Source organism: Cyprinus carpio, chromosome A11 (assembly GCF_018340385.1).
Source record: "Cyprinus carpio isolate SPL01 chromosome A11, ASM1834038v1, whole genome shotgun sequence".
Taxonomy (NCBI): domain Eukaryota; kingdom Metazoa; phylum Chordata; class Actinopteri; order Cypriniformes; family Cyprinidae; genus Cyprinus; species Cyprinus carpio.
In genome coordinates, this window is record NC_056582.1 from 11,009,364 (window position 1) to 11,020,608 (window position 11,245).

The 11,245-nt window shown below is 37.0% G+C and overlaps 1 protein-coding gene across 1 annotated transcript; it reads right to left on the minus strand.

Annotated features, from left to right (window-relative positions):
* Window positions 1–465: 465 nt before the first annotated feature.
* LOC109061222 (TATA element modulatory factor-like) lies at window positions 466–11,003 on the minus strand. The gene is given in 18 exon segments (XM_042766195.1): window positions 466–1,322; window positions 2,006–2,132; window positions 2,292–2,446; window positions 2,551–2,620; window positions 2,622–2,653; window positions 2,853–2,945; window positions 3,027–3,096; window positions 3,174–3,366; window positions 3,488–3,644; window positions 4,341–4,433; window positions 4,692–4,848; window positions 4,974–5,140; window positions 5,395–5,537; window positions 5,691–5,796; window positions 5,886–6,012; window positions 6,438–6,541; window positions 7,739–9,057; window positions 10,457–11,003. Coding segments are annotated over 18 exon segments (3,390 nt in total). The 5' UTR covers window positions 10,593–11,003; the 3' UTR covers window positions 466–1,181.
* Window positions 11,004–11,245: the final 242 nt, after the last annotated feature.

The following is an 11,245-nucleotide window of genomic DNA, read 5'->3' on the forward strand; positions in this document are numbered from 1 at the left end:
ATTAAAAATATATTTTTAAAACTAATTAGAGCAGAGATGAATAATATATTCGTTATTATATAAAATGCAATAATAATAAATTAATTTTATATAATCAGAAACAATATCTTAGTCATTATTAAACACTGAAAGCATTAATAAAGCTGGAAAACAATTTAAAGTGGCGATAAATAATATTCATCATAAAATTAAAACCTTAACAAAGCTTGAAAATAAATTAAGGCAGATTATTAATAAAAAATATTACATTACTATATAATTAAAAATAACATCTATTAATTGTTAAACATTAAAAACATGAATAAAGCCTGAAGGCAAAGGAGAAATTAACAACAACAACAATATATGTGTTACTATGTAATTAAAAATAATATATTAGTTATTGTTAAACATTAAAAATATGAATGAAGGTGGAAAACAAATGAAGGGAGAGATTAATAACAATAAAAAAGCAGCAAAACAAACTGAGCCTGCCAAACACATATCTCTTACTTTATTTACAAGTGTGCATAAAACTGATACACTGGAAGGATATCTTACAGTGACATCAGTGCTGTCTGTAATTTATGATTTACAGAGATCATATCTCATAGAATATGATAGTTAAAGATTTTCCTGGATCCCCTCATCACTAAAACTAAATCAGTGTGAAATGAGTGCAAACCCTGACTCTACTAACGTTGAGCATTGAAGGACGTGAGGTGCTCTGGAGTAATCTGGTAAGCATATTTAGTTGTTTACAATGTGAAGAGACAATCAACAGTAAATGAACTGGTAATGAGAAAGATGTGCAGTCCAGAGGATGAAGATCAGAGGAAAATATAGCAATTCATGCTTTCTGATTATAATCCAAACACATGAAGTCTGAGCTCTCACTTCATTGTGCAAAATTCAAGTGTTAAGAAACCACCAAAACTAAACACCTATGACTGATAGATAATGTAACTTCTCACACCAAACAAGTTTATTAACTGAGAACAAAATCATTTCAAATAAAATCCCACAACTGTGAAAGGAATCTCATCTTAAATAACTTTATCAGTGACACTAGAAATATGTTGAACAAACTCTTTTCTCAGAAAAAAGTACATTTAAATGTCTTGGTCTTTTATTACCAACACTCTTTTGAGACGTGAAGCTGTTTTTACAGTCAGTGTGTGTCAGTCCATTTGCAAAATCTACTATTTTTGATTTTTTAATAGTTCATCTATTTGTGTTTTGTACATGTTCTTCACATCGTCCAGGTCCAGACGCAGCTCTTCCGCCTCCTCTGCCTTCTCTCCATACATCTGCAGAATTGTGTTGTGCCTTTGTTCTAGATCCTGGGATGAAAACAAACATTTGGTCAGTGTTTAACTAACAGAATAAAAGTCTAATACCTATTACTGTGCTTATGAGGCAAACTGAAGGAATGGTGAAAATGTTTTAGAGCGGTGGAAAAATCAGTACATTTTGTCTATACTTAGAGGATACAGAGGGTGACCGTAATGGGGAACAACTTTATTCTTACATTTAGCAAGGATGCCTTAAATTTATTTAAAAGTTACCTTTAAGAAATGTATAATGTCCTATAAATTCTTAAGAATTTTATTTCAAATAAATGCTGTTATTTTGAACTTTGTTCATCAAGGAATCCTAAAAAAAGATCAGTTTCCACAAAATTATTAAACGGCACAAAACTGATAGTAATAAGAATTTTTTCTTGAGCACCAAATCAGCATATTAGAATGATTTCTGAAGGATCATGTGACACTGAAGTAAATATATAAATATATTAAAATGCAAAACCTTGGTTTTAAATTCTAATAATATTTCACAACACTACCGTTTCTACTGTATTTCTTGTTTAAATAAATGGAGCCTTGATGAGCATAAGAGGTTTATTTCAATAGGTTATATTAAAATGAAATACAATATTTTTTTATATATATACTATATATATATATACTTTATTTGTTTTGATTTATAATACGCACCAGCTCTTCCGCCATTTGCTTGTGTTTACCTTCAGTTGAACTTTCAGTCTAGGGATTTCCTGCACTTCACTCTCCATCTCATCGTTCTGATTGGTCAGACGCACCAGCTCTTCCGCCATTACAGTCCGGCTTCTCTCTAGGCTAGCAATCTCCATCGAGGATGACCAAAAGAATTGAATTCAACTTAGCACATTCAGTTTTTAAACACAAAACTAAATTACTCATTCAAGAATTCATAATCTTCCACAAGCAGTTATAAGCATGGAGGGTGTAATTTCACACAGGATTAATTGTAGTGAAAGACCAAGGCATACCTGCAGCTGGGCAATCTCACCCTCTCTGAGTTTGAGCTGAGACTGCAGGCTCTCAATGACACTGGATCCACCCCCCAGTCGAGCCGCTTCATACAGGTTAGTCCCACTGATGGACATGGTCATGGTGCTGAAAGAATGGTCAAGAGAATCCTCCTGCTGAAAAAAAAAAACACAGAAGCCAGGTGAGGTGACAACAGATAATGAGGAGGAGAAAAGATTAGCTGAATCTGAATAAGTGTGGAGGGGTGAGATGAATATACCTGTGAGAAAAGGGGGAAAGGTAAGCCGGCATTCTCAACCCCGCTAACAGAACTGGAGCGGGACAGTGTAATAATTCACAGACAGACTAAGAGCCTTCCTTTCCTGATGAAACAAAAACAGACCAGATGAAACAAAAACACACAAAACTATCTTGCTCCACAAAAAACTTTATCTTGTACACAAAAAAAAATATCTTAAACCCTGTTTAAAACGGTTAAGAAATCTTAAAAAAATTCTGGCGGAAACGTTAATTAAGCAGTTTCAGAACAGAAGAACAGATTCTGGTATTTTCATGCAAAACCTTTTCTTTGAGGGCCTCTTGTGCAAGGTAACATTTCTTCTTCTCCTGCTCCACCTTCATTTTCTCCATTTCCAGTTGGTTGGTGAGAAGCAACTGAAGAGGACCAAATAATACAGAAATTGAGAATAAATATGCGTGTATGTTTTCTTATAGTGTTCAAGGAACAACCGGTACCTTCTCCTTTTTGGCCTCCTCCAATACTCGAGCATGTTCTCCTTTAAGATTCTCCAGCTCTACACACTCCCTATACATACAGAAATCAGTTTGAGTACTGGCACTTACAATGGCGGCATCTTTTTCAATTTCATACAAGTCTCATACCTGCTGAAGTCATCCTCTAGTTTTTCCCGCCGCATCCTCTCTGCATCCAGCTGCCCCTGCAGACGTCCCTTCTCCTGCCTTAACAGGGAAGCCTGCGACTCTAAAGATGCTATATGTGCTCGGATGGCTAGCAGCTCCTCTGTAGCCGAACGCTCTTTCTCTACGGAAACAGCAAGCTGGGCTTGGGCATCAGCTGAGAAGAGAATGACAAGTGAAAACATTTGGACAACGTCACACATAGGCTATTGTTTGAAAACCTCAGATTGAAGCAAATACCAAGCCACCGATACTCAGTAAAAACAGGCAAGTCTCACCTAAACGGTCAGAAATGTTCTTCTCTAGTTTTTCCCATGATGCTGTCTGGGCCCCAAGTGTGGCCTGGAGGTTCTCTATTTGTCGAAGGAGGGGCCGTGTTGCTGATGTAACACTTTGACTTAGTTCCTGGTTTCTGGTCTCTGCTTCTTGTAACCTCTGTTGAAGAGCAAAAATACAGCATAACCTTCACTGACACTACCATTCAGAAACTTGGGGTCAGTAAGATTTTTTTTTTTAATTGTTTTTGAAATAAGTCTCTTTTGCTCAGCAAAGCTCCATTTATTTGATCAAAAATACTATAATACTATTGTGAAATTTTATTACAATTAATAATAACTCTTTTTCGATATAATAGCAGCCATTACATTACCAGTCTTCACTGTCACGTTCCTTCAGAAATCAATTAATATACTAATTTGGTGCACAAGAAAAAGTATTTCTTCTTATCATCAACGTTGATAACACTTGTGCTGCTTAATATGTTTGTAGAAACATGATAATTTTTTAAATTATTTGAAATAGAAATCATTTTTGTCATATTTTGATTAATTTAATGCGTCTTAGATACATTTAAATATTAAACTATTTTTAAAAATGTGAACAGTTGTGTATATATTTAATGTGCAGAAAATAAATTGTAAATGATTTGAATTTTTTATACCTCTGGGGTTTTTTAGAAATATAAAGGTTTCTATACAACAGCTGACATGAAATGAAAAGCCCAATAATTCCTGTAAGAAATATTATGAGCATAGTAGTTTGCCTTTAAAAGTTTAGGTTTCTATACAACAGCTGACATGAAATGAAAAGCCCAATAATTCCTGTAAGAAGGACGTAAGGTGCTCTGGTTACCTGCTGTAACTCACTGATCTCCTCCCTCAGGTAATCTTCCTTCTTGGCCTGCTGCTGCTCAGCTCTCTGTAGTGCCAGCCTCAGATCTGCCACCTCAACATTGATAAACAGAGCCACAAAAGCGAGCATACGGAGATTAATTGGCCACTAAAATAAGGCATGTGCAAATACAGGTAGAGAATAACCCTGGAATACATTACACAAAGTTCCTCAAAGTGTTTAAACTAATGTGCTGAAGCACAGAAAAAACGTAGTAGTAATAGAAATAATAATAAAGTAATATGATATCATAATAACATGCAGTACAATTAAAATAAGTATTTTAACAAAGAAAAACTCAAATGGATTTACCTGATTGGCCAGTGCCTCTTGTTGCAAGCGGGACTCTTCTTGGGCTTTCTCCAAAGCCAGGCTCAGCTCTTCTTTCGCCAGTACCTCTCTGCTCAGCGCTAGCTCCTGGGCTTCACTATCCTTGGTGGCGTTGGCCTTGTGCAGCTCTGCCAGCTCTCTAGACAATGAAAAATGAATCAAAAAATTAACAATTCGGGAGAGACCACCACATGGCAGTGATTATGGCAGGAACAGTGAATGAGTGTGTATCCACATGAAGTCAAGTGTATGGTGTTTGTGTACTTGTAGGAGCTGTCGAGGGCTGCTTGCAAACTGCGGTTCTTTTCCTGAAGCTCCTCGCTGCTGGTCTGCAGTTTACTTAATTCTTTCTCCTGACGCTCCACCACAGCATTCAGCTTCTTGATGTTCTCTCTGTGCTGTTTTTCTACTTCCTCTTTACTGTCCAAAACCTACAATTAACAATGTACAAACCTTGGCATTCTTTTCTCATTTTACTGAAATTTGATATAAAAAGAATTGTTCATTCCATTGATGAGCAAGTGATGTAATGCTAAATTTTTCCAGATCTGTTCTGATGAAGAAACAAACATCTACATGTTGGATTGAGTAAATCAGTTTTTTTTCCATGGACTCAAGATTGAATGCACTTACTTTACTGTACACTTAAACAACAAAGCTTTCGACTGAAGGTTGTGTCCCTGACCTGCTGCAAGTGCTTCAGTTCTTCTTCCTGTTCCTTCAGTTTTTTGGTCTGTTTGGTGATTTGTGAATCACTCTCTCTCTCTTTCACACGAAGTTTCTTTATTATGTTGGAGTGCTGCAACTGCTGCTTGGACAGTTTCTCACCTTTAAGAGGAAACAAGAAAACGAACATACCCTTAACACTGACCCAGATTCTTCAAGAACGAAGCAGTGAAAAGTTATCTGGATATGATCACCCTAATCAATATGGATATTTTCAGGTCACGCTGAACATGTTAAACAGAATAGAAGACTCACCTTCTTCAAGAAGCTCTCGGATCTGTTCCTCTTTCTCTTTTATTAATTCCAAAGTCTCATTTGAATTTAACCTGCTTGCCAGTTCTTCTCTAAGGCCGTTAATTTCCTGGGACCAACACAAATGATGCATTTCAATGTAAAATCAGACTGGGGTTTCAAGAATGATTTAAATACATAACAATAAAAAATGGATACCTTTTTGGCAATGTCTCTCTCCTTGCAGGCGAGTTGAGCTTTCCTCTCAGCTTCAGCTATACGCTGAGTGAACTCATCTTTTAGAGAATGTACAGACGAGCTTCCTTCTTTCAAGCTGATCATCTCACTGCGAAACACTGGTATTGTTAACTCTAATTCAACTGGCATGTATGAAGTTTATATAAAAAATAAGACTTTATAGCACCATTGTGTGAACTTGTGAATATCCAGCATACTGAAAAGTCTTTAATAGAAAGAAATGAAACACCATAAACATGCCAGACTACACAGAATATAAGAGGACAATGTGTACATTAAGAAATTATTCAATTTTTTACGCTATTTACAAACTGAAAGGTGTGGAAGGATTTTATTAGCTAATGTTTTTATCTGCCAACAGTATGTGAACACAGTGTCTAGTTTTGCTCAAGAAGTGTAAATATTATTGCTGCCTCCACCTGTTTCTATGCCCTAGTTAGCTATGGCCGTCATTTGTCATTCACAAAAGCACAACAGCAGATGGTTTTCTGGAGCACAGGTTCCTCAACTCACTCTTTGAGGTTGTCACACTCCTCCTCAAGTCTGGCCTTGTCTTTACTGACCACAAGCAACTGTGATTCTCTCTTCTCTAGTCGGCTAGAGAGCTCCTCGATAATCTGTGGAGATTAGGAAAAAGAACAGAATGGAAAATCACGGACACAGACAAAAAAAATATATATAAAAAATAATAATTTGGGGTCCATAGAATTTAATAAAAATAAAAAAATATAACCATTTTCACTGTACTTTTGATCAAATATATGCAGTGAGCATTAAAAAAAAAAACATTTTCACTGTACTTTTGATCAAATATATGCAGTGAGCATTGAAAGAGAAAAAAATCTTACCAACCATTAATTTTAAACAGTAGTGCACATCTTATAATTATATTTATTTTCACAATAATTTATATAAATATTTATTGGTGTGTGGAGATTCTAAAAATCCACATGGTGGTAAAGATTCTGAGAAGAAGTCCACAAAATTAAACCCAAGTGTTGTTGTGAGATTCTGAGAAGTCACGTACTCAAAATGTGTTCTATTCATAAGGATAAGTTTTCATTTCAAAAGTTAAAAAATAATATTTCATGGTAAGGATCTGTCTCAGCTGAGTCTGTTTTTGCATATGACTTGAACTGCACGTATTGTTCTTTTGTATCAATATTCTTAGAATTATCAGTATGAACTTTGAAGCTAAAAGAGGAAGAAGTCCAAAATCGAGACATTGACTAGACTATTTTTAAAGGTCAGGTGTTATTAGTGATAGCCAGATGACGATTTATTGTCTGGAACAACAGTATATAAGATAGACTCTGCAAAATAGAAGTGGGGGGGGGGGGTACTTTCTGAGACTCTGGTCTCTCTATCTTTTCAGCTCACTTCCTTCTTCTTTGGCTTCACTCGAAACTCTTAGACTCAGACTTAGAACTCTTACAGGTTTTTATTCAAATTCAGATACCTTGAAATTCAGATACTTTGAGACTCTGATACTTTGATTTTAATATTTTAATACTAATATTTGGTACTTTTTGATTCAAACAGAATAATTGTTTATGTTTTAATTACAATTGTATTAATGTTTTGATTAATACTGGTTGGGTTCAATCCATCACAAATGGATTGTTATTAAAAATGCTAACATTGGATTTACATTTTCTATATTTGAAGGTTGTTATTATTATCCAGAAAAACTTTATTTCCAAGTTATGATTTGTGGTTTCTGTTCTCTATATTCTTTTTAATAAATTTACATATTATTACACCTTGACCATCTGAATCAAAAATCTGACAGGGTGATTTATGAATAATCCAACCTTTTGGAGCTCAAAAATCTGACAGGGTGAATCTCCTTGTTTCTCCTCAGTATTCTGTGATATTACAGTCTCGTTGACATCAGTTGTCTGGCTGGTCAGTGTGAGGTTGCTTTCAGGCTCCTGGTCACCTTCCAGCAGCTCATCTGTCTGCTCACAGTTTACTGGCGTTGCACTGCGGCCGCTCTCCTCCATCTCATTATCATCCAGCGATTGGTCAATCACTGACTCAGTCATAACCTCCTCTTCCTCCTGTTTGGTCTGTGGCGCTGTCTGAGCAGGAGTGGGCAAATGTCCGGCCGTGATGGAAGCTAAAGTGCGGTTACCCGGGATCTCGTCGTCAGAATTCACTTCACTGACACTACGGCTGTCCAACGACTGCATGCTAAACGAGTCAATGCGCTCAAAGGCGTCAGACGAGGAGCCGCAGCTTTCAGTGAGTTTTGGGTATTCATCTAGACGAGGGAAGTCAGCACATGTTGAAGCGGAAAGTAGTTGGAAAGAGCCCTGCATCAGGTGCAGACCAGCTTTAGCCTCCGCGGTCTCCTGTCTGGAGCTGGCCGAGCTCTCGCTTAGCACGCTCTCATGGTCCAAAACCTCTATGTCACTGGTAGTAGAAGTACCAGAAGAGAAGGCACTAACGGGGGGAGATGGGGTGTCACTTTGTCTGTCTTCTGATTTAGCGTCTTTGGATTCTAACAGGACTTCTTTAGGAGGGACAGGCAAGGTTTTCACTGAATTTTTGGTATCGATAATCAAAGCTGGTTCAAACACGGCAACAGATTCAGCCTCCGTGGAGGATAAAGGTACATTTGTGAGTGAGACATCTGAAGTTAAAACCAAGCCATCTGTCTCTGTCTGATCCTCTCTGGACACTTGTTCGGCAGCTTGCTCTGGTGCAACAGCAGAAGCAGGAACAACCAGTTCTGGTTGTGAATGCTCATCTGCCGAGAATGAATTTTGCTCCAAAAGCTCTGGCCCAGTTGACTTTGTCTCAATAGTTTCCTGGCTGCCGCATTTAATGAGTTCTGTCTGACCTTGTGCATCGCAGACGTCCAGCTCCTTCTCCTTGTCTGCTTTTTCCCGTAGTCTGCGGTTCGACTTGGCGGGTGGCACAGACACCACTTTAGTGTTGCTTAGAGTTTGTGTATCCCCATGAGGCAGAAAGGCACTGAAGAAATCCTCAGATTCGTCAACCACGGTCCGAGTGACGGGCTTAGTAATGGCCTCAGATGATGGAGGGAGCGTTTTGGTACGTTCCTCAGAGGGCAAGTTCCACTGGTTCATACCCCATCCTGTTGGTACCAGCTTGCCTGTAGGATCTGGAAATAAAAATGAGATAGTTCACCCAAAAATCAAGTCAAATTTTATTTTACTGCATTTAAAACAATAAAGATTGTGTCAAAGCACATTCATAGTAATAAACAAGAAAATAACACTGTTAATATTGCAGAATTCCTCACTTACAGAAGGTTACAATGTCATTATTCAGCTCAATTCAATGTTGATTCAGTTCAGTTCAATAATAGTGTTTGATGTTACAAACTTAGCATCATTATCCAAAAGACACTCTTAAAGTAGAAGCTCAACCATACTTGTCTGAAGTGTGAAAACAAACCTCATTGATTCTTCAGCGTGACGTGTGTACAGTTGATCTTCCATTTACCACAGTTGACGAGCTCTGTGCTTGTACGTTCATCAATGTTTATATATATTTATAAATAAAAAAATAAATTAAATCTGTTCATTATATCAGAAGACTTGGTTACAAACCTCTCAATTCATACTTTTTGATCTGTTAAAGTTTTGGTTATGTGGGCTTTCAATGGATATGCAAGAATTCTGAAAATATAGTTACATCTGTCTTGTGGGTTTTTAAATGACATTATGGTGAACAAATGATGACACTTTTCATTTTCGGGTGACCTATCCCTTTAAAAGCAGCTCCATAACCAATCAAATAGATCAAGCAAAAAGCTACTGAACCAAACATCTCTATTTTATAACTACAAGCATAAGCTGAAAGATTTCCAGCCTTTGGAAACACAATACATCAAAATGACAAACTCTTTTGTATTCATTAGTGGCTTTTTGTGGTAATTCAGTTCAGTTTAAGTTCATTTGTATAGCACTTTTCACAGTACATATTGTTTCAAAGTATCTTCACATAAAATGCACATTTCAATGTTACAAACAGGAAGTATTCTGTAATTATCACGTGCATATTGCAGTAATATATAACTATAAGATAAATACAGTTTATGTGGTTAGTCATGTATTCGGTTAAGCAGACACAATTAACATGCTAGGCAATGATTGCAGCTTGTGACTGTAATGATTACAATATAAGGATAATATTTGATAGTTTGTACATTGATCCAAGATTTGCAAAATAAATATTTCCTTTGAAGAAGTTGCATGTTTGCTTTAATTCGTGATTCTGTCTGAATGACTAGGCTGTAATGTTTTTTAGTTATGTGGGAGGGTTTCCACTTGAGTTTAAGAGTTTTCTGAGCTATCTGATGGGATATGAATCATGATAAAAATGTATGGAAGTTAGTCAGCTGAAAACCTGCATGTGTGTGAAAGTATGAATGCATTATATCACGAATGTTATGCTGAAGCTCAGTATGCCCTGTCACTGATGATGTCACCCTGCACGGTTAATCACTTGTCTGTCGTCTATCCAAGTCAAGTTAAACTATTTGTAACTAAACTTACCAGTAAAGGTCGGTTCGATCGAGTCACCCCACTGGTCCTCTTCTTTGATGTCCAGGACTCTGTCGATTGATTTCTGAGCGCTTGTAAGAGCTTGTTTAGCAAAGCTCGACAGCTGTGAGGCGTTGAACCAACTCATATTTGCTAGACTTCCACCTGGTTGCGTGACAGCTCGGTGAACGTCTACATAAAACACAGCATTATTAAAAGCATCCCAAATATAAGAGCAGGTTTATTGCACGATAAGAGCCGGAGCAAGTTGGTGTGTGTTTATCTGTTAGGCCGCTGTCCACATTAGCTTGTCGGCTAATTCTTCTCGCAAAACAAACGACAATTCGCTGGCAGTTGACATAATCCAATGCTAGAATGAACTTCGATCATATAAATAAATAAATGACGGACTGGGCGACATTTTGATTTGTTGTCCCGTTACTCGACTTTAAACTGGACTTTTACGCATTGTTTTGTTTGGATCTTCTCTGGCAGCGCGAGAACTACTTCCCATCCACGTAGCACCAACAAAGACGCATCGACGTGACGTCAGGGCCACGTCACCAATGTCTACAGGACAAGTATTGTTTATTATATTAATTACATTACAAGTCATGATGTCTGTGGTTTGTGTTTATTGTTATCGAATAAAAAAAGTAAACAATCAAATATCACTTTCCTGTTGAAACCTCTGAAAAATATAAAACACCTACTAAGTCAATTGAATGAATAAACGTAAACTCAAAGGCATTCTATCGTAGGTTTTCTGTGTCAGAATTTGGTCATGTGTTTATTGCTTTT